Here is a 23,691-nt window from a genome sequence, read left to right on the forward strand (position 1 = left end):
CGCTGTCCGATATGTGAATCGGATCTTTTTAGTGAACAGTAGAACCGGTTCAGAAATATTTGTCCACGAATTACTCATTTGAAAAGATCTGTTCAAAGCATTCGACTCGCGGAAATGAATTCAAGGTGACTGTAGCCAATAGAACGCGGTCCTAAAGAGCACGTGTCTGGATACGGAAGTTAATCTAGAGTGGATTTCTTGACCATACTGAAAATGTCTTTGAAATCAACTCATGTTACTATTGGCTCTCCGCCTTACGTAGGTATCTACAATAGAAAAATTTACCAATCAGAAAGCAGTGCAGATGTCACGGGTTCCACATTAGCGCGTTGATTGGTCAATTACTCGTCAATGGGAGGTTTACACACGTTATTCAGAGGTCAACAGCATGGCGCTGTCCATGTTCAATACATAACTCTCTGAGTGTATGAATTTTGTGAATAACTGTGATGGGTCACGGTGATTTTAAATGAACTTCGACCCAACAAAGTATTATTTTTGCTGCTATATAAAACGATTGTTGTTGGACATTTTCTAGTTTTTAAATTATGTCTGGTTCAAATGTTTGGACTCGCAGCAGAGCGAGAATGAGACTCTTCCCAGAGCTGTTGGCTCAGTGCTCAGGAGAGGTACACGTTCATTCAGTATTTCTTATTAGTTGAATCAGTATTGTCATTGTGTGTGTCTGTGTGTGTGTGTGTGTGTGTGTGTGTGTGTGTGTGTGTGTGTGTGTGTGTGTGTGTGTGTGTGTGTGTGTGTGTGTGTGTGTGTGTGTGTGTGTGTGTGTGTGTGTGTGTGTTATTTATAATGTATGTTCTTTTCACTTAATTTTCCTGGTTAAATGAAAATTACATAAAAAAGAGAGACCATAAACAATTCTATGTTTACACTATGTAATGTTCTATTTATTAAAACCAAGTATACATTTAATCAAGTTAGTGTTTTTTGTTCATTTTTTTACATTGATTTCAAAATAATAACTAAAGACAGTAACAATTTATACAATATTACGTGTGAACTAATATTCCGCTTTTATTTTTAATAGTCAACTTATTTTGAGCAGTGAGCTTCTACACACTGCTCACAGACACGAAGGTGTGCATTTAATTTCCCCAAGCCGATTGCTCACAAAAAACCCACACAGCCATTTCAAGTTTGACATAAAGCAGTGATATCAAAGTGGCTGAGTTGTGTAGCCTATACTTACTTTTTAATTAGTCTTCCGAGTAGGCCGATTTGTGAATGCCCACGAAAACAAGAGGCGGGATTTATCGCACAAACCATATCCAATCACACTCTAAAAAATGCTGGGTAAAAAACAACCTTTGGGTTAAACATGGACAAACCCAGCAACTGGGTTGTTTTAAAGGGTTAGTTCACCCAAAAATGAAAATAATGTCATTTATTACTCACCCTCATGCTGTTCCACACCCGTAAGACCTCCGTTCATCCTCGGAACACAAATGAAGATATTTTTGTTGAAATCTGAAGGCTCAGTGAGGCCTCCATAGGGAGCAAAGAAATTTACACTCCCAAGAGATCCATTAAAGTACTAAAACATATTTAAATCAGTTCATGTGAGTACAGTGGTTCAATATTAATATTATAAAGCGACGAGAATATTTTTTGTGTGCCAAAAAAACTTAAATAACGACTTATATAGTGATAACCGATTTCAAAACACTGCTTCATGAAGCTTCGGAGCGCATCAAACCAGTGAGTCGATTCAGCGGTTCGGAGCGCCAAAGTCACATGATTTCTCGCAGTTTGGCGGTTTGACACGCGATCCAAGTCATGATTCGACTCGCTGATTCGATATGATCCGAAGCCTCATGAAGCAGTGTTTTGAAACCGGTTATCACGAAGTCGTTATTTAGTTTTTTTGGCGCACCAAAAATATTCTCGTCGCTTTTTAAAGGTCCCGTTCTTCGTGTTTTTTTGAAGCTTTGATTGTGTTTACAGTGTGCAATATAACATGTGTTCATGTTTCGCGTGTAAAAAAACACAGTATTTTTCACACAATGTACTTATCTGTGTACCGCTGTTTCCACTGTCCTAAAAACGGCTGGTGATTTCCCTGTTCTATAAAGTCCCTCCTTCAGAAATACGTAACGAGTTCTGATTGTGCCAGCGCTTACCGTGTTGTAATTCGACCGCAGCTTAGCGCACGTGCCAGCAGTTCCTGTGTTGTGATTCGACAGCAGCTTAGCGCATGTTGGAAAGGTCACGCCTCTTAACGTAGAGATGAATGCGTTCAATAATCTCTACAGCGTCCCTGGGAAAGCCAAACAAAGGTGATTTGACTCCTGGATGAAAATAACAGCGTCTCGACGACATGGCGATAAACACACTCAACGCAACAGTTCCTTTTCTCCACGCGACCGTCCGCTTCTCCACGTGGGACAGCAACAAGACCGCGCCCCCTTTTTCGCGTTTCTTTGTGGGCGGAGGTTAGTCTGTTCTACTGCTCTACTGACGTAATTATAGCAGGAAGTACCAGGATGTAGTCCAAGCCAGCCGTTCGCTGTAGGCTTTGAAAGGGAACTTCTGTTAAATAAAATATCTCGCTTGGCATTGAACTTTGAGCTTTATAATTTTACAGGTATTATTTATGCTCTAACAGCAACATTACACACTAACTAAAGTTTGAACAATGGGATCATGCGGAATGGGACCTTTAATATTAAAATTGAACCACTGTACTCACATGAACTGATTTAAAATATGTTTTTAGTACATTAATGGACCTTGAGAGAGGAAATTATATTGATGCCTATGCAGGCCTCACTAAGCCTTCGGATTTCAACAAAAATATCTTCATTTGTGTTCCGAAGATGAACGGAGGTCTTACGGGTGTGGAACGGCATGAGGGTGAGTAATAAATTACATCATTTTCATTTTTGGGTGAACTAACCCTTTAAGCAAACATTTAACCCAACCGCTGGGTTTGTCCCTTTTCAACCCAACTAGGGTTGTTTTTTACCCAGCATTTTTTAGAGTGCATAGGGCGATTGAGGCATTGCCGCCTCTCACGTGACTTGTCCCAATTAATTCTCAATTACCCCCCATCAAACTCACTGCACACTTTAGGGCAGGGGTGTCCAACCCTGGTCCTGGAGAGCTACCACCCTGCAGATTTTAGCTCCAACCTCAATCAAACACACCTGAACCAGCTAATCATGGTGTTCAGGGTGCTAGATAATTACAGACAGGTGTGTTGGAGCAGGGTTGGAACTGAAATCTGCAGGACGGTAGCTCTCCAGGAGCAGGGACACCCCTGCTTTAGGGGGTCTGCTAAAAGTCAATGGGATCAGGGCAGGCAAGAGTGACGCGGTATCTCGCTGTAACTTTACCTCCGGGTGTCGCTATTGGACAGTGTTACGATTATAAAATTGCGTGATTGTACACTTTTTAATGTCACATTTTGTAATATTTGCGTTTTTATTTTTTTAATATTTTCTCATCCAGTTTTTTTTTTTTTTTTTTGAGGAGACACTGCCTCCCTTGCCTCCTCAGAGGAAACGTCCCTTATATAATAGATAGATAGATAGATAGATAGATAGATAGATAGATAGATAGATAGATAGATAGATAGATAGATAGATAGATAGATAGATAGATAGATAGATAGATAGATAGATAGATAGATTATATTAAGCATTTATCCTTTTGTAAAGCTGTCTGTTTTTCTATTATTATATTATTAGGCAACTGCTTATGGGAAATGTGTGGCCGCCACTACCACTGGAAAACAGGAGCTGACCAAAAACATGTGTCTCAAAGAATTTGAAGCCCTGAAAAACTGCTTTCAATCTGCTGTGAGTGTTTTATTATGATTATGTTGCACATAGACAAGCATCCCGCTCACACAAACCTACATTAGAGACATGGTTAATCAGAAAACAGTGTTTAAGATTATAACTTGTATTATAAAGTAATATTTAAATTATTGTATTCTTTATTAAATTGGTGTAGCTCAAACACCAAGGTCATGGGTTTGATTCACAGGGAATGCATGAACCTATCAAATGTATACCTTGAATGCAATGCAAGTCGCTTTGGATAAAAGCAAATTTAAATTACAAATGGTATATTGATGTTTATAAATATTCTCTGCATAGATTATTGGAATTTTTATGTGTATATACAGTATATTTTGTTGGCCTTTCCTAACTAATCATTTCATATTTGCAGGCGAAAAAGGGAGTAAAGTGAAGAACATCATGAATAAATATCATGCAAAACATTTCTGGTTATGAATATCTTGTCTTCTTTCATAGTTGCTTTTCTCTCTGTGCGTGTGTAAATACACATATATTAATAGTGTGTTTCAAATGGATAATTGTATTGTGCACAAAACCACAATAAAGTTTATTTTTATAAAAACGTGGAATCATAATTCTCTTCCTAGACATATCGTTACAATATAATATATAGAGGCAGTTTGGACTGAATTATATCACCATCTGCATCGTTACTTTGCTGTTTTCACATATCAATATATCAGAATTGGGATAAAAGAGAAACTAATGATAACCAGACATTCTGTGTTGTTTGGTGTGTGTAATTGATGAGGGAGTGTCAGAATGAGGAATGAGATATGAGGTGTTACGTGATGGGTGGTCATTATCACGCCCTTGACCGCCGATTGCAGATCAGCACTCGAGTCAGGCTCCAAATTTGGACTCGGTCCCGAGATCTAGGATGGCGGTTTTAAGGGGGTTGTTTCCAATCTAACAAAAGCAAGCTGAAACATGAAAGGCCAGCTGATTAATGTGTATCCGTGGGGTGTATGTCACTGGCACCACAAAAGATTATGGGCTCTTAGTCGTCTCGTATGGAATGTAAAGCTTCGCCACTGTTAAATACACCCTTCCTGCAGAACCTGCACCCTCATTAGCCACATGTTAATTCATTGAAGGGCCATAAAGGCAGCCACTAATGACTGGGGATCAACAAACGAAGAATGGCTCCGGTATTTAAAAAACATGTTTCCAGCAAAGCAACGACCTGTATATCTATAAGAAAGCACATGCTACAGGTTATGCTTTAGCTTAGTTACAATCAATGTTTGTGGCCTTCCTTCATATGGACTTCATTCGCACATTTTCAGTGCACTACAAGGTGTTAATTGAAAGAGAATGGTCTTGTGGAAACGGTTGTGTTTGGTCCAAATTGGCTATAAAATGTAATGGTTTAGGCTGGGGAACTGGACATTAAAAAGGGTTATTCAGACGATCAGCTCTGTGCACATAGTGCCTGATTGTCCTTTATCATGCCAATACTTGACATGGCATATTATCAACCAGGGATAGTAACAATGTTTTAAACCTTTCTCATTCTTATATAGTCGTCAAACATGCAACATTTAGGACCTCATTTTAATTGAAAGACTAAACAGGATATTTGTGCATTCAAAATTAGTTTGTCACAGTGCAGGACTATTTAAAGGGATAGTTCTCCTCATTTACTCACCATCAAGTTGTTCCAAAACTGAATTAATTTATTCTGCTGAACACTAAAGAAGATATTTTAAAGAATATGGATAACCAAACGGTTGATGGGCCATGATAGTTTTTATTTTTGGGTGAACTATCCCTTTAAGTGAACACAAAGCTTGAACAATTTAAAAGAAGTCGAAAAAATGTACTTCACAATAAAATGTAACCTTATCGAAAACTTGAGGGGAAAAGATAATGGAAATATAATTTGTAAAAATTTTAAGGAGAAATATGAACACAATAAGAACATTTTGTAAAGAAATGCTGTTACACAAATCCTTTTATTAATTTATCCAAATTAAAGAACAAACTCAAATGCCAAACCGTTATCAACTTCTGAAATCTGCCAACATGTAACTGAGCTTTATAGAGGTCTCCACGACAGCTATAACGATAACGGCACACAGATATTGTTGGATTTTACCCGATAAAAAAAAAACACCGACAGCCAATCAGAATCCATTCTGCTGTAACGAGCTCGAGCATTTAAAGCGGCAGACAAGCACGCGCTTTGAATACACGGAACGACACCGTCAGACGTCAGTTGGTGTGAAATATATACTTGTTCTTTTGAAATAGAAAGATCCCCAGAAGCAATTACCATGATTAGTTTAACCAGAAAGGTGTATAAAAATGCAGTAAGGAAAAAAAAAAAAGATGAAATCCACACACAGTGTGGGTGTAACAGACTTCACATAAACACCGCCGCAGAACATAAACCCTCGAGGCACTGATAAGAATCACATCTTCATAGGCAAATATATGGAATGTAGAACAACAAAGCAAATGCAAAAATGAAAAGAAATCCATTGCACAGTGAAAACAAATAATTGACTGTGGGGAAACAGTAGTTATGTTCAACACTGAATCAGGAATCTATATGGTCCAATTTCAGACCAACCTCAAAAGATGAGAGTTGAGTACTTTCATACAGTGATAAAACAGTCACAGACAAGCAGAACACAACAAAACAAATCAGAAGAGAAAAGAAAAGCAATATATACAATAATTCTAGTCAGCTAGCAATAGACAGTAGCCTATGCATCAGTCAGAACATCAGCGATTCTCATACTTCATTCACTTAAAGCTGGTTTGACTAAAAATAAGTTAACTTTATAGTTAACTTTTAAATATACTTATCATAAGTTAACTCTTTGGAAGGAAAATCTGATACTGTATTAAAAAAAAAAAGAAATCAGGCGGGGGGGGGACTCCCAAGACTTTAACACAACTTAACAAGATACACTGGAAAAACAAAGATGTCAGTGACTGTCGTCTGTAGTCACTATTATATCATACTGACCACTACACACGTTGGCCAAGGTAACATTAACACCATGTTCATTATACAGAATAGCAGATTAAAAACACTAAGGCACAGTAAATGGTCCAACAGTTCCTAGAGAGGGAAAAAAGTCACCTCATATTAATTATAAAGCCGAAAGAAGTTTCTGGCTTCCGTTTTCATTTACAGAAGGTAAAACTTCAAAAAGGAAGTATGCAATATGCACACATTTTACAACTTGGCATATAATTTACCATAGCAGCCACAAGGGGGTACACTTGTGCCGTTCTATGCAATGGTCCAAAACACAATATTCTTAAATGCCCCGTGTGCCCATCAAGGCCCATTTTTAATGTGATGCCCGCTCAGTTTATTACACCAGACATTCAGTTTATTGCACCAGATTCAGCAAAATCTCACATAAAACAATAATGGAAGCTCATAAGGGACTATGGATTCAGTGTTCCTAGCGGACAACTAAAGGATCAAATCAAAGTGCCCACTGTCATCATGAACCCAAAAGGAATGTTGTGTCCACTTTTAAAATAAGGAGGAAAGAGATTCTTCTCACAGCTGGATCACTTTGTCCTGTTTTTGAGCGTGCATTTCCGCACGTCCATATGAGAGGGTCCAGGGTGTCATTCCAGACCAGAGTAACCTACTCTAGTCTTCATTTTCCTGCCTTTGAAACGTCTGTTTAAGCTGGCGTGTGTGTACCAAAGACCCTGCCAGCAGCTGCCCCTTTAGGTCAGCGTTTAAGTCTAAACCTCCGACATCCCGCAGAAGATCCAGGTCAGCACCTCCTCCACCCTCAGGGTCCACAGATCTGCGCCTCCTCCTAAGGTCCACCCCTCCATCCTCTCTGCTCCTCTTTCCCTCTATATTCTCCTTCAAGTCCCTGCCTCCTTTTTGCTTCGGCATTGGCAGGAGTTCTGCTTTGGGGGCGCCTCGTTCTTTCTTGGCGTCAATGACCTGCTGTAGTTGATCAAGCCGTTCCTTATGATCAAGCATTCTTTTCTCCTTCAGAGCACGTTCCATGATCTCTTGGTCCGTCTTCTTTCGTTCCTGTTTTAAACTCTCATCCTCAAGACTTCCCTTCTCCCGCCGCTCCTTCTCCTGCAGTTCACGTCGTGCATCAATGACCTGTTGCAGCTGGTCTATCCGCTCCTTGTGCTCGAGCAATCTTTTCTCCTTCTCTGCACGCTCTATGATCTCTTTATCCATCTTCTCCTGTTCCTGTTTTAACCTCTCTGCTTCAAGCCTTTCCTTCTCTAGCTGATCCTTTTGCTGCCGCAGATGTTCTAGCTCCTGCTCGCGTGCCAGTTCCTCTCGTCTTTCCCGCTCCTTCCTCTCCTTCTCAACACGGGCCTGCACCTCCTTCTCAATCCTTTCCTTATCCAACTTTTCTTTCTCTATTCTCTCCTTCTCCGCCTCCAGTTGGACCAATTTCTGCCTCAATCTCTCCTCCTCACCTAGAGTGTCGGAATTGATTTTGGGCGGTTCTGGTTCTTGGTGCAGCGGAACACCTTGGGCATCGACCTCTGCCGGTACGGCTTCACCATTCCCTGCTTGGTTTTTCAGTTCCAGCTCCTTCTTGAGAACTTCGGAACCTCCATCTTTCACTGATTCTATGGCATTGTGGGGAAGACCGGCTGCAACGTGAGCTTCTTTTGCGACTGGCTCCTCAGGCCCCCCGACATCTGCAGCTACATGAACCGGCTCACCCTGGGGCTGTTGCAATTGGTCAACTTTAGGATTCACTGCCCCCTCCATCCCTTCCAGCTGGTTCTGCATAACATTCTCCACCTCACCTGCACCCTCTCCTACAAAAGACATGATGTGTTTCGTTACAAAATCACTTCAGAAGGAAGCACCAATACTGGTCAGGCCACAAGAATTTGTTTTTAAAACTCTCACCTTTTAAGACAAGTTCAAATAGACAAGTCTCAAATAAATTTGAGAAGAGTAGGGCCTGTAGTGGTACTACAAGTATGTAACATTATCTGACTTTTAAAAACTCACCTGCTGCTGCTGCCTTTGGTTCAGCTTCTCCTTCATTTACTTGATGGACCTCCTCATGTTTTTCCTCCTGGTCCACATGTCTTTTCTGCTGTTCTATTGCCTTTGGATCTTCTTCTCCATCCTTAATTTGGTGCATCTCCTTGTGTTGTTCCTCAATCACCGCCAGAAGTTTTTCCTGTTGGTCCAGAAGCCTTTTCTGCTGCTCTTGCTGCTCTTTAATTACCTGCAGCAGCACAGCATGATCCAACTGACCCTCTGAGGATCAGTCAAGCAGAAAGGAAAAAGAGAAGAAACAATGATCCAACATGCCTTGCAATAAACAATATATAGAAAATGTGATTAATAGAATCCCTTGAACTATAATTACAGTGTAATTAACTATGGCTAAAATACTTGTCAGTCTGATTTTTTCGGAAGAAAATGTTACAAATACAAAACCTGTCGCCGTGATGTTGTAGTTGGCTTGATAACTTCCCCACTATTTGTTAGGTATTATTCAGAACAAGGTGTTCTGAGTCTGAGGTATTGTTAAGTTCTTCTAGGTTGTTGCTAGGGTGTTTCTATGCGGTTAGTAGTGCCTTGTTAGGTGGCTGCTAGGGCAAATGTTGCGTTGTTCTGTGTGTTTTTAGTGCACTGCTTGCCAGTTGCTATATAGTTACTAGGGTGGTTCTATGCATGTGCTAGGGCATTGTTAGGCAATATGGAATCCTAACAACATCAATATGGAATTCTACCAAAGAAATCCCTTTCATCATAAAACAAGCGACAGACTAGGCATCCAAATTAAGAGGAGATGGATGTTCAGTTAAATTTCCAGAGCTATAGAACACTATACACACATAAGCCGCTTTCCCACCGTCATGCTGAACGCTTCTAAGAACAGTAAGGAATGGTTCCGGTTATATTTCCAATTGAGCCTGGCACGGCACGATTACAAACCGTTCTCAGCCCGGAATTCTCAGCACGGTTGGTCACTCTTAAGGTCCTTTCACACTGGACGATTTTCAGGAAATGTGATTCTGAAAATGTAATGCGCATACACATGACGCCACCATTTTCACAAATTTGCGTTTTTGTCGACGATAACAATCATTTTCAAAAACTTGCACTTTGAAACCCGTTTTCAGGCCACAAAAACGTTATCGTGTAAATGAACGGGCAAAATGCATAAAAACGTTCACACAATTTTGACGCGCGAATAATGTGCGCAATGGTTTTATTTTTTGATCAGCTGTTTGTGTAATGAGTGCTTCCACACCTGAACGCGAATGTGCTGTGGCAAAAAAACGCGTTTTTTTTTCGTTTCGATGTCGATTTTTTTTTTACTCTCGCGGCGACAGAAAAGGCTTTAACCAATCACATACAAGGAAACAAAGGTGACGAAATGTCCAGTTCATTAGCTATTCAATCAACATTAACCTTTGCCAGGTATCGCATTTCTCATGAGATTACAGCTGTAGTTGTAGTTACAGGTGTAGAACTGCAGCTGTGTTTGCCCACTGTAGGCTACAGACAACGATAACATAACCTTTTGAGTTAAACCTCGTTGATTTTTTTTCTAAACCTAATTGTGTCCGCGACTTTTGGAAAGTGAATGTGTTTCCGTCACTATAGCTGTGGCACTTAAGTGTTTACATTGCGACTCAACTCGAAACAGCTGCTCCGGATGCGGTGCTATGGTATCTGGAGGAGCTCCCCAAATTGTCCCACGGACATCCGAAAGTAAGTGCGGAAACGGCCATGATAAAGTTTTAGCTCCTGTACAAGATTAGCATACTCCCCTTCAGACTCTCTGTTCTTTAAGACTGGGTGCACCCAAAACCTTCTTTTCTGTCTTTTAAATAAAATGAAAAGCTCGTCTTCACTGAATGAGGAAGTGTCCGTGTTTTCCCAGCTGTCGCTACAAATGTTTTGAAATGTTGGAGCTGTTTGGTTGAATGGTTTTGATGCAAACTATTCGCACACAAAATATTTGTTGAAAATAATATTTTCGTTACGCGCCCGGTGTGAAAGGGCCTTTAAGTTGCGTGGTTTCCAATTTCTCAGTAGCTTGCTGAGCGCACTATTTGAGCAACGTAAACAAATTAATAATAAAATGAAAAGAAATGTCTGATCATCCTCCATAACGGTCGCTATTTATGATCTCATATCATCTGTAAACTGTAAGGCAATGAATGACACATTTGTATTACATTCCAAAGATCGGTGTTATCAGCCCCACAGTGGAAAATGAAACCATATCCATACTGGCTGGGCTGGATCGGCACGGAATGGGACGGTTAAGCAAAGAGAACTGTTTGGCCCGATGGTGGGAAAGCAGCTATATAGGGTAAACTAGATGAATAATGGTAAAAGTATAAACACAGGTAACAGACTATTGGTTATTAACAGCTATGATTGAAGGGTCGAAGTGTGAGAGAATGACTGTTAAAAATAATAGCAAAGATGACAGACTGAGTAGAGTGAGATCAGCAGATATAAGACACATCATTTCGTACCTGCAACAATCTTTTTAATCACTGTAGGAGGCAGGAGTCCGTGGCACAACAGAATGGTGGAGGAAGATAAGAAATCGAGAAACAAAAGAGAAGAAGACAGCAGAAAGAGTGCAAAGAGCCTTAATAAAAAACAAGCCACTTGAAAGAGACAGATTTAAGATTTGGTGCTTCTTTGCTGTATATTTGAGCATAGCAATGCAATGTGACATTTCAGATGCCGGCCAGAGAAAACAGAGAAAATAAAACAATTTCTTAGAAAAGAAAAAGGGCAAGAGAGTTTCACATATCAATGACTGCTTTCCAGTGTATAGATTTAATAAAATTAATTTGCTTGATAAAATTATCTTGTAATCTTAATTATCTTAATATTTTTACACATTAAGTCATGGGTAAAGGAGTTGCTGCATCTAAATATTTATTATCCGTGTTATTATTGTTATATAGGAACCGAAATTGCACCTGTGAGCTCAGACATCTGACTAAATAACAGAACAGGAACCACTATTTTTCAAACCACCAGCCTATAAACAACCTATATTTCAAACCACACTTCCTATAGCTTCTGGACAATGTTCTGTGATGGATAAAGCACTTACCTTCCATCTTGTCCCCATCTCCATCCTTGTCTGCTCCTCCATCCTTTCCCTCTGGAACCTTGTCTTCCTTGTGCTCCTGCACAAGAAGCTTCTCCTTCGCTGCAGGAAGCACTGTCAATGAATGAACAAATCATTACAGAGTGGAAAAGGTCATTTGTTTGGACCTTATGATGTGCCGTATAAACAGAATACGAATTAAAACAAAAGGTCAAAGACGTTGTTAACAAGCTACTTAAGAGTTTTTACTTAAGTTTTTCAGTCATGCACGCTAAACAGAAACTAGATTGGTTAAATTGTTTGAAGATCCGGGAGGTTCCCAGAGGGTTGCTAAGGAGATGCGAATGTGTTTACTCACGTTTCTCATCCTGGGGTTCAGGGGCTTTGTCCACCTCCTCTGGCATCTTCTCTCTGACCGCTTCATTCTCATCATGCTTTACGTTCACTTCGGGCAGGTTTTCTGGTTCTTTATGAACCACCAAGGGCTCAACCTTCTTCAGATCTTCTGGATTTTCTGCCTTGTCCAAAACTTCATTAGCTGCAAGCTGGTCCTGATTTACAGCCCTTTTCACCGCATCTTCTTTTTCTTTTGACTTCTCCTCTTTTATAGATTCCTGCCCTATTTCTTGTGCTTGCCCTGCCCCCTGCTCAGCAAGAATCTCCTCCTCCTCTCTGGCAGGTAGTTTCTTTTCTTCCTCCACAGCTACAGGTTGTTTCTTTTCTTCCTCTAGCTCCTGCTGGTTTTTCATCTCATCTATCTGAACTCTGTCATGAGGGATGGGCGGCTCATGGCGGTGTGCTTCCCCTTCTGGGACCGCTACACCTGTAGAAGAGAAGCCAGATCTCTGTAACTGCTCAGAGGTTCTCATATGTCACAACGCCATCAAAATTACACAGCTAACTTAATGCATTACCTGCATCAGGCCGATCTAGCTGAACCTCTTCCTCCTTATTCTTTCCCTCAGCCACTTGCTCAGGTACTTTAATTTGAGGGGGCTCTGCTGCTGCTTCCTTCCCTTCTGGCTGTTCAATCTCTATTGGGGGCCTATCTGGCTTTTTTCCAGGATCAGGATCCACTCTATTTTCTTGCACTAAAAACAGACAGACAAACTAGATGTGTCACAACGTACCAAAAAAATTGTTTCAAATTTCTGTGCAAGGTAAAAGGAATGTCAAAATTATCCCATTCCCATGGTTTTCTTTAATGGTGGTCTCAAAGTTTTGTTTTTGGTTCTTTAATTAGATGTAATTTGCAGTGTGATTCTTTGACGAAGACCTACTTTAGATACAGACAAACCAAATCCAAATAAGGCCAAATTATGTTTACAACAATGCATAGACAAATATCCCAAAAAAATCCATGGCAGAACTTGATTTTATCCTGTGGGAATTCACTGGATTGTTAAAGTGGCCGTTCCATAACAGAATCAGCATATTAGAATGATGATTTCTGACCATGTGACACTGAAGACTGGAGTAATGATGCTGAAAATTCAGCTTTTAAAATATATTAAAACGGTATATATATATATAAAGGTATTTTAATTGTTTTCATTTTCACAAGGCACTATGGATGAAAATGGAGCCAATTTGTCTAAATCTGGCACATTTTACATATTGTCATGTATTATTACTGTGTATTATCCCTGATTAAATAAAGCTGTTTACTGAATTTTTCACCAAATAAGTGCTGCCTTGGTGACGAGAGACTTCTTTAAAAAAAATTAAATGGTAGTGCATATGACAGGTGGTTAGAATTGGCAAATATTAAAGGGTTTGGGGACATCAGTCAAAAAGTAAAGTTGTTACAGAGAAAGGTAATACTTTGAATAAACTATATATATATTTTTTTTTAATAAATGTGAGTCTCTCAAACCAAATAACTGGCTAAGCTGAGTACAACTGTCCTTTTTTTTACTCCAAGCCATGAAACTAAAATCTGTGAATGCTTTTCAGCGACAGCCCTGTGCGCAACACAAATACCAGTAGAGGGCAGCAAAGCATGAAAGACCAACAGGATACGAGCAGAACCGTAAAGATTTCTAGTAAGGGTACGAGATGGATGCTCAGTGCTTTCCATATAACCTTGCCACTCGTCCTGTGCAAAATAGCCGTTGAATATTTACAATGTCCACACCTTTCTTTAACCGGCCTGTAGTGTACTACCATTACAGATAATCTATTGCACGACAGCATTTATGCATACGTAAGAAGGAGTTACACATTTCAAATGAGAAAGGATAGCAGTCTTGATAAATATTATCTATGGGAGCGAGACAAGAAAAAGGGAGTTGAAAAGAAAGAGCGAGCGTATAGTAAAGGGGGTGGGGTGTACTTCCCTACAATCCTGAAAAGCAAAGCGTGCCTGTGTGTACTCATACAGCTGCAAACGCACACCTCTACATGCCCGCGGGCCCCATGTTCCACTCACTCGCTCACTGAGCCCTGCGTTTTCATACAGCTGCCCTCAACAGCACGCTGTAAACAGGAAACAGGTGTGGAAGTGGGTGTCCGCTCAATGATAAATGCCAGTGTCAGTCAGCAGGAGGGAGTGAGAGGGAGAGGAAGGAGGAGTGGCGGAACAGAAAAGGAGAGGTAATGGTGGATGAAGTTGTTGGGACGCTCCTGGTATGTGCCTTTTTATGAGCCTCTGTCCTGTATCAGCCTGTGTTGGAGGGAACACTGTCGTTTCTGCCCTCTCCCAGATTTGGACGCCCTCCCATTTTCCTCCCCTGACCGGAGCCATTACGGGAAAACGCCACCGGCCGTTTCACTGCTGCTCTGGGACACCGAGCGCTCAGGTTTGAAGGGCGTCATTCAGGTCACTGATTCAAACAGAGGCCCGCTACTGGAGCTAATCGTTTGTGCTCCTTCACGATTCTTTCTCGTTTTTTCTCATTATAACTCGTCCTTTCAAAACTTAGTTTTCCATATTTTGTATCTTTTTTTTTTCAACTGATGATAACTTTCACTTCATAAATATTAGGCATAGATGTACCTGGTAACTCGGGGGGTACAATGATGGTAAGCTTGTTCTCAGTTTTTGCAGGGACATCCGGAGGTGGGTTTAATTTCTGAGGCTCGTTGGAGGAAATGGACAGCGTGGTGAAGGTACTGATGAGCAGGATACCGAGACCAACCCACAGAACCAGCTAAAACAGAAAGAGAGGAATGAAGAGAGAAAAGAGAGTTAGTGTATACAGCGTATATGATATGTCCATGTTATCGAATTAAATTACCCCAAAAAATCTCATGATTAAAATAAAAACTTTTATTTCAAAAATGAAGTGAAATATAATTAAGACATGTACACTGATTCAATATATTGGGGAAATTATCATCATTTTTACTTGGTAAAAGTAAATTTTTACTTGGTTTACTTTAAAACTGGTAAATAAAATGAAATTAATAAAATGGTAATAATATCTTTTCAGTAAATTCGAATTTGTTAGATTTAGAAAAAGTATGGATGGAGTTATCCTCGCCCATTCAGAGTTGGCCACAAGTTTAGAAAATTGATGTTGGCAGACCAGAATGTTTGCGATTAGGGGTTTTTGCTCCATGTCTTTCATCTCTGGATATTAGCAAGTCCTCCTGTTTGTAGTGCACCTAACATACTTCACTTTGGCTTTACACATCTTGCATTTTACATACATCGTGTCAAGCTCCTTCTTCCCCTGGAGATGATAAAATCGAAAGTTTGTCTAAGCGCTTGCCCTCACAGAAAATGGGAAGAATATACCCCCCCCCCCCCTCCTTTGCTCAAGGATACTCCACTTCTGCGGCACTTCCTGCTCATGGTGTGAGGTGTGTGCTCTCTAAACTGTCCCAGTGCTGCACTGCTCTGCTCAATACACAAATCTGGCAGGAGTATCGTTGGCTTCCGATCTACAATAATGTCCTACAGTCATTAATGGTGCCCCAAACACTGATGAAATCTATTAAAGCAGGTCCTTCCCAGTTTCCCTGCCACTGATCTGTGGGTATTCTTTGTGCAGCAGTGGACCTGGACATGTCGGGCTGCTTGGCATGAGACATGGAAGAGTGGCATTCTACACTCATGCCAACATAAACATCTGCTGCGCTCATTATGACAAGAAGCTCTTTTGGAATTATCCTCGCCCAATATCAGGAACGCCACCCATTTGGGTGGACTCCAGTGTTTGGGAAGTGACCCTGGAGGCAAAGACTCATGGGTACTGAAGTGTGGCATGGTTGGCACTAAAGAACAATGAACATCAGTATGTTGGCTGCTCGCAAACCACACAATGCAAAAGAGGTGAGGGAGACATCAGCATTGTGGTTACACATCATCTAAGATGAGACCTCAGTTGTTTTCACTCTATTGTGAAAGAGCAAAGGCATCTGTAATTTGGGCAGGAGATGGAGGGGGCACAGCTCGAGGCACAGCGCCAGACAGTGCCAGCGCACACACTGTGGGAGAGACTCCACACAGCTAGTCAATGCACTTGCAGGATATCAAAATTAATGACAAACTCCATTACAAAGAGAGAAGAGCAGCTGCCTTTTCTCCCTCACACACAATCCCAGTGTATTCTTATTTCAGCTCACATCAGACATCACACAGACAAATATTTTGTGCAAAATATCTGTTACAAAAAAAAAAATGTGTGTGTGTGTGTATACAGTTGTAAGAAAAGGTATGTGAACCACTTGCAGAATCTGTGAAAATGTGATGTTTTACATAAAATAATTTTTTACATAGTCCACAAGACAAAAAAGCTGCATTTATTCAAATTCATTTTTTGTTTTGTGATGGCTGTTCTTGAGTCCCTTGTTTGTCCTGAGCAGTTAAACTGCCCAATGTTCTTCAGAAAAATCCTCCAGGTCCTGCACATTCTTCAGTTTTCCAGCATATTTTGCATATTTGAACCCTCTCAAGCAGTGACTGTATGATTTTGAGATCTGTCTTTTCACACTGAGGACAATTGAGGGACTCAAACACAACTATTAAAAAAAGGTTCAAACATTCACTGATACTCCAGAAGGCAACACAGTCCCACAATTGTCCTTAGATTCAAGGGTTCATAAACTTTTGAATGGGGTAATTTGAATAAATTCAGCAATTTTTTTGTCTTGTAGACTAGATGTATAAAAAAAAGAATTTATGTAACAAATCTTATTCAGGACAGTACTAAATAAAAAAATAACATGCATTTTGTATGATCGCTTATTTTGTTAAATTTATTCACATTTTCACAGATTCTGCAAGCGGTTCACATACTTTTTCTTGCAACACACGAGTAAAAAATTGGGTATATCATATGGGTAAAAAATCAGATGTCAGGTGTGCCGTACCTGTGCAGTCCAGGCGTTCTTCATGATCTTCTTGTAGATGAGAGCTGGGCAGATGAAGCAGATCAGACTGCCCATCGTGGCTCCAGTCAGACCCAGGATGGTCTCCACTATGGCACACAGACACATACATACGTTTATTTTATAGAACAATTATGTAAATCACAAAAATGTGAGTGCGCTACTAATTAAGAATCTAAATACATAAAAATTATACTATATAACCAATAGTTTTGGCTCTAAAATATGATTGGACAAGTTATATTTGAAGCTGTAAAATAGCCCATGCACACATAAGTTGAATTCTATAATAATGTATTAATGTATTAAGTTGCTACATTACAAAACCAAAACGAAGGTAAGGATAATGAATGATATTACTTGGTAATTTTTTTTTTTAATTAAGAATTGGACATTAGTGTCTTTTTAGAAAATATTAGTTAAATATTAGTTAACTTTTCTACTTTGTTTGGCTCATTACACTTTCTATAAACTTCTAAATGTTACAATTGGCTTCTAAAATGTCTGGTGGCTTAACTTTTTCCTTACATCTTGAATTCATGTGTACAATAATTTTATGAAAAACATTTTTTAAGAATACTTTTCAAGTATTTTTAAAAACTACATAATATATACACTAGCATTCAAAAGATTGAGGTCGGTAAGATTTTGTTTTTTAAAAGAGGTCTTTTATGCTCACCAAGATTTGATAAAAAATACAGTAAAAACAGTAATATTGTGATATCTGTTTTTATTTTCATATACTTTCAAATGTAATTTGTTCCTGTGAAGGCAAAGCTGAATTTTCAGCATCATTACTCCAGTCTTCAGTGTCACATGATCATTCAGAAATCATTCTGATATGCTGATTTGGTGCTCAAGAAACATTTCTTATTATCAAGGTTTAAAACGGTTGTGCTGCTTAATATTTTTGTGGACACTGTTATACGTTGTCTTTCAGGATTCTTTGATAAATGGAGTTCAAAAGGACAGCATTTATTCAAAATATAAATCTTTTGTAAGATTATAAATGCCTTTACAGTATTTTTGGATTAATTTAATCCATCAATGCTTCATGAAAGTATTAATTTCTTAAATCCTACTGACCCAAACTTTTGAATGGTAGTGTAAATATAAAACATATTTCTGAAGACAGTCTGAACTAACTTAACCTAAAAGGGTAATATTATCAGATTTTCCCCCCTGATATTTACACGTATTGACTTTGACACACACCGAAAGTGATATACCACCCTTTAACTGTTGCGCAGCCTTAGATGGCTCATTGCTTTAGTATATAAACTAAAATGTAACAGCAAGCTGATCTAACTAAGTGTAAAAATTCATTCCAACCTGCACTATATTCAGACCCAGCATGAAGAGGCAGTTTAAAGCAGAAAAAAATGGCACAGGCAATCTACACCATCTCATCTCCTGAATCACCACATCCATCCTCCATCAGTCTTTCGCCCCAGTCCGCTCCATCACACCCCCCCCCCCCCCCCCTCCCCCTCATCCCTCTATCTGCCTCCTACCATCCTTCCTCCATGCTGCCCTTGTGTTGCAAAGCTGGGCAGTGGGCCCAGGGGGTGTTTTTCATCCTGAGAGCAGCCATATTGTTTTACTCAAATTTATGCCCTGCAATGTCTGCTTCCCTATGGTTGGATTTGTGGCTCCGAGGACACGCCGGTGGCCAGTGGAGCCGTCATGGAGGACAGAGCTATGCCTTTCCCCTATTCAATCGTCTCTGCGAGTCTCACCTTCCCCTCTCTATTAGTCTAATTGGGCCCACTGAGCCAAATGGAGCCCGTGCCAGCGACAGCCAATCTCCATGAAGAATGAATAAAACATGGCCCACCCCACCGTCGCCTAAAACACACATCTTTATCATCCTGTTCCGCTGATAATGAATGGACGGTACCGAGAGGAAGGATAAGGAGTGATTGACGGAGAGATATTTTAAAAGGGAAGATGAAGTGGGGTGTGATGTCATGACGGTATTAGGGAGAGTGAAACTTGAGAAACGTGAGCACACACAAACAGACTTACCATTAGGAATGAGGATGCCCCCCAACATGGTGCCGAAGACAATGCAAAGAGTGATGCTCTTGAACCGAAGGGGTGGCATATACCCACCTGCGGCGAAGGTGCCATCCTTTTGCTGAAAAACACAGAGGAAAAACCTTCTCAAACCTGTTAATAGATTCCAGACATACATGTGGTTCCCCAAGCCTCTGTTATGGTTGAACAAGTGAAATGCATGTAAGGATATTGGGTTTGGCATGCTAGCTTCATAAACCCCCCTCCGCTCTGTTGTCAAAATGCCAGATTTAACGACAGCATAAAACCCTTCACCCGACCGCGAATCCAGCCGTGATTTGAGCTGATTCAGCGTGGCAGCGGTGGTGAGACAGCGAGCTGAAGTCTTGGCTGCTTTATGGAGGAGATCTGGACCTGTTCTCATCAATCCAGCCCCTTTTATTTCCTCTTGAATCTCTCAGTGCCCCAGCAGTCTGCTGTCCGAGGAGGCTGGATCACTGGTGTCTGAGTAGTGGAAGGAGACTCAAGGAATCTCAAGGGATCCATACCGAGGGACAGAGCAGCCAAATGCATGCTGACTGAGACCAGACTTGGGGTCTGACATCACCCATGTGTAAATCTGTTAGACTCAATGAAGTCTTTATTGAGTCCATTAAATTTAGCAAAATACTTCTGCAGCTGGTGCAGTTTATGTGCATCAGTAAGGAGGAGACACCTGAGTTTGTCCAGACGGTGCAAGGATTTTAAATGTGGGCCTAGAATTTTGGCATTTTAAAAAAAGGGGATACATATTGTGGGTTGATTTGGTGTGGACAAAATTGGATGTCGTTGTTGATATGTCCAACCAGTCACAATACACATCACTTTTGACAGTTCTTTCTCAATTCTACTTCAAAATAGGTTAAAAAAAATCTGCACTGTTCGGTTTCAAATGACAAAAGCAATAAAAACAGAAAGAAAGCAACCAATGAAGTGCTGTGGAAGAACAGGGGCCATCAAACTGGGGGCTGAGCAGGGTTATTATCATTAACTAACAACTAAATATTACAGTTAATTGAAATTAAATAAAACAAATATAAGTTGAAAAACTAAACGAAAATGAGAATAAATAAATTTAAGTTGAGGCACTAAAATTATAAATAGATAAAAACTAAACTAAAACTGAAATAAAAATAAATATGAATAAAACTATAATAAAACTAAAATAAAAACTAAAAGCTGCAAGGAGGTTTAGTATAAGTTTTATACAATTTCTGTATAGATATACCACTGTTAGACCTACCTGAAAATCTGGGTCAAACACAACAAAAACAATAACTTTTTGTGCATTTTGACAGGGCAAGTAAAATACGAACTGTGTGACTGGGCCAAAATAAACATTTGAGCCCTGATATATATATAAAGCCTAATACATGTTAAAATTGATAGCTTTTAATTATACTGTAATGCTGGATGGCTATAATGGCTAAAATTAGAAAAGATATTCATAGAGACTTCAGTAGCAGTATTGGCCTTCTTTCATAAAAATATCAATGCCAATAAACAAATATTTAATATATAGGCTACAGTCTTTATGTTGTTTTCTACATTAATTTGGAGATTAAATGTGAAATTATTACAATATAAAAATAATATATTAAAAACTTTTATGTTAGGTGTGATTAATTAAAGAAAAATATGCAATTCATTCGTTAATGTTTTTTAATTGATTGATAGCACAAATTTTTATAAACGAAAGTCTTTATGTTTTAGGAAGGTGGTCGGTCACAAGGGAAACATCAGGGGTCTATGGCATCAAAAAGTCTGAAAACCCCCGTCTTTGTAAGACTGTTACCTGCTGCTCGAATAGCATGGTGTTGATGGCCTGTCTGCAGGGCAGGATCATCATGGGGAAGCCCACAGCCACAGACATCATAAAGCCCACACGGATCATCTCCGTTACCAGGTTAGACGGAAAGTTCATCAGTACGTTCCCAGCAATGTTATCTGTGAAGCTCACATAACCGAAGAACCCCACCTGGAGGAACACAGTACAAAGTACAGTTAATCATTTGAGTCTTATGAAAGAAGAAAATATATATATGAAACAGCATCCAGTAATGCGATCCATTTTCAATTCAAAGTAAAAATTAGGCAAGAATTAATGTAGTGCAGGACTCTGTTTTGTCCATCAGGATTTGATTAAAGAGGTTGAGAAAAACATTTTTTGTCAATACACTTTTGTGCATCTTGTGTGATAAATAATTGTGTGATATATTAATATATGATCATTTTGGCACAAGTCCAATTTCACTGCAATTTAAAAAGATGGACAACTCAATACTGAAGTAATGTTTGTTCGGAGGCAAGCATGGAGAAGATTTGTTACATTGACTTTCCACTTCAGTGTGTGGTTCATCTGAGCAAACATATAATTTCATATGGGGTCACTTGATCCTGCTTGAAATGATCAGGACTAATACTTATGGCATTATACAGAAGCGGCCCAACAGAGATCCGTGTCTCTTTCCTCGTCTCTTTGATGACCTCACAACCCCTCCCGACAGTGCAATGATATTGTTTTTATGTGATGAAAAATAGCGAGCTGCTTTTCAAAGGTCTTTAAAGCCTCTCGGCCCCCTGAAGGCCCTCTCTACAGAGAAACAAAACAGTGCTTTCCCTCCTTTCCCGACCTTGCTGGCCTTGATCTATCCGCAGAGGAAAAGGTTCCCTTCAGTAGCAACACCAGGCAGAAGTCCTTGAGCCTGCCACAAAACTCCCTCTCTATTCTATTCTACAAACCCTCCCCTGAATCAATTCAGCTTTTGTTCAAAGAGAAAAAAGAAAAAGATGATGAAATATAAAAGTAGAATACAAAGAACACTGTAAAAAAAATCACGAGCAATATTATCTCTCAAGGTAACATTTATACTTCGGCATTCAGAGAAGAGAATAGGGACCAGAAACATTCTGACGATGTCTTAAAACACATTCCACACAAAGTGGCCCTGAAAATATTTATGAAGGAATAAAAGAGACAAGGCATTTGATGTTGATGGAGTGTGTCAGTGTATGTGGGTTATTGTGGAACGTGCCAGTCGGTCTGACCCCATCGTCTGAGTTCTTTCTGTTCCTCCAAGCTCCAAATGGGAATTGGGAGGATATTCCAGGGTATCAGTATGAAACCAAAACCCACAAAATGGGAAGGGCAATCACCTGTAGGGGATGGATATGGATCTAAGAGAAAGCATGCGAGCTGACAGCAACTCTACCTATTCTTGAATCCTCATTTCCCGTGTCTGAGGGCACAGGCTCCCAGGAGCCAATAAGGACAGAGCAACAAAGCTTTATACACTTGCTGCAGTTTGTACAGACAAAAATGCTTGTTATACACCACGTTCAAATGTTTGGGGTCGGCAAGATTTTATGTTTTTGAAAGAAATCTGTTATGCTCACCAAGGCTGTATTTATCTGATCAAAAATACTATTAAACTAATATTGAAAAATATTACAATTCAAAAGAACCGTTTTCTATTTTAATATATTTTAAGAGTCTCGTGATCCTTCAGAAATCATTCTAAAAGGCTGATTTGCTGCTTAAGTAACATTTCATATTATTATCAATGTAGAAAACAGTTGTGCTACTTAATATTTTTGTGGAAACCATGATACATTTTTTTCAGTATTTAATGAATAGAAAGTACACAAGTTCAGAAGTTGTCACTGAGGCACCGAATGACTTTTTCCAGGAGGAGATTGGAGCTTTAGCTTTAATTTCTATATTTCCATAACTGTTTATTTCACACCGACATAAGTTGTTCTGCAGTAAACTGTACTAACAGATACTGCAGGAGTGTGGGCGAGTTGTGATATTGCGACTCTCTACTGCGCAGACGCAGGTCCCAAATCAGCAGAAGATGTCAGCGCCATCAAGTCGTCCATCTTTTTTTACTGTCTATGGTCGAGACCCTTCCAACAGCTGAACAACATATGACACCTCTATCTGATCTGTATGTTTTTACTGATTCCTAATATTATTTATGAAGTAAGATTATAATAAGCATGAAATCGAGCACTTCTCATTTGTCCGAAAATTAAAAAGCAACTATTAAAATGAGAACCAGTCAGACTTTATATAATATATGCATTTAAGCTTTTAAGTGACAATCAGGACTAATTAATTGGCTATTTAGTTGGTCACTCCAGAAAAGGTTAAAACTCAAAAAGTAAAAGGTTATTGTTTCGGCCTCTACAAACTACAGATGATCAGTAATCAGTGGATGAACTGTCTCACACACTTACTGTGATGTAGAAGGTGGTGACCACGTTGAGGGAGGAAGTGAATATTGTGCTCATTCTCTTCACCGACGGCTCATCCAGGCTGTCGTAAGTGGGTAATACTTGCCTATGGAAGAAAAAACGTTTTATATTCATCAGGTTCGAGATGCATACTTTGA

The 23,691-nt window shown here is 39.6% G+C and overlaps 2 protein-coding genes across 5 annotated transcripts in view; one reads left to right on the plus strand and one right to left on the minus strand.

Moving 5' to 3' along the window:
- Positions 1–392: 392 nt before the first annotated feature.
- ndufaf8 (NADH:ubiquinone oxidoreductase complex assembly factor 8) lies at positions 393–4,301 on the plus strand. The gene is made up of 3 exons (XM_079846185.1): positions 393–629; positions 3,708–3,818; positions 4,195–4,301. The coding sequence occupies exons 1-3, from the start codon at positions 549–551 to the stop codon at positions 4,213–4,215; spliced, it is 213 nt and encodes a 70-aa protein (XP_079702311.1). The 5' UTR covers positions 393–548; the 3' UTR covers positions 4,216–4,301.
- Positions 4,302–5,763: 1,462 nt separating this feature from the next.
- The window catches only part of slc38a10 (solute carrier family 38 member 10), a 34,258-nt gene continuing 16,330 nt past the window's right edge, over positions 5,764–23,691 (minus strand). For 2 of the 4 annotated variants that reach the window (XM_079801420.1, XM_079801421.1), the window contains exons 8-18: positions 23,537–23,639; positions 21,090–21,272; positions 19,265–19,376; positions 17,219–17,325; positions 14,898–15,051; positions 12,814–12,990; positions 12,258–12,722; positions 11,903–12,013; positions 11,307–11,327; positions 8,809–9,063; positions 5,764–8,609 (exon numbers count right to left, since the gene is read on the minus strand). In XM_079801420.1, the coding sequence (XP_079657546.1) occupies positions 7,450–8,609; positions 8,809–9,063; positions 11,307–11,327; positions 11,903–12,013; positions 12,258–12,722; positions 12,814–12,990; positions 14,898–15,051; positions 17,219–17,325; positions 19,265–19,376; positions 21,090–21,272; positions 23,537–23,639 (2,848 nt within the window). In that variant the 3' untranslated portion in view covers positions 5,764–7,449. The remainder of the gene's footprint in view (positions 8,610–8,808; positions 9,064–11,306; positions 11,328–11,902; positions 12,014–12,257; positions 12,723–12,813; positions 12,991–14,897; positions 15,052–17,218; positions 17,326–19,264; positions 19,377–21,089; positions 21,273–23,536; positions 23,640–23,691) is intronic. The other 2 variants (XM_079801422.1, XM_079801423.1) reach the window with 1 other exon arrangement.

The sequence above is a fragment of the Gobio gobio genome (genome assembly GCF_949357685.1).
Source record: "Gobio gobio genome assembly, chromosome: 20".
In the NCBI taxonomy this organism is placed as follows: domain Eukaryota; kingdom Metazoa; phylum Chordata; class Actinopteri; order Cypriniformes; family Gobionidae; genus Gobio; species Gobio gobio.

Bases quoted from the DNA above. Each gene is read 5' to 3' on its own strand.
- ndufaf8 (XM_079846185.1), top strand. From the start codon at position 549: ATGTCTGGTTCAAATGTTTGGACTCGCAGCAGAGCGAGAATGAGACTC. The intron at 630-3,707 runs GTACACGTTCAT...TTATATTATTAG, and splicing joins TGGCTCAGTGCTCAGGAGAG to GCAACTGCTTATGGGAAATG. The intron at 3,819-4,194 runs GTGAGTGTTTTA...TCATATTTGCAG, and splicing joins AAAACTGCTTTCAATCTGCT to GCGAAAAAGGGAGTAAAGTG.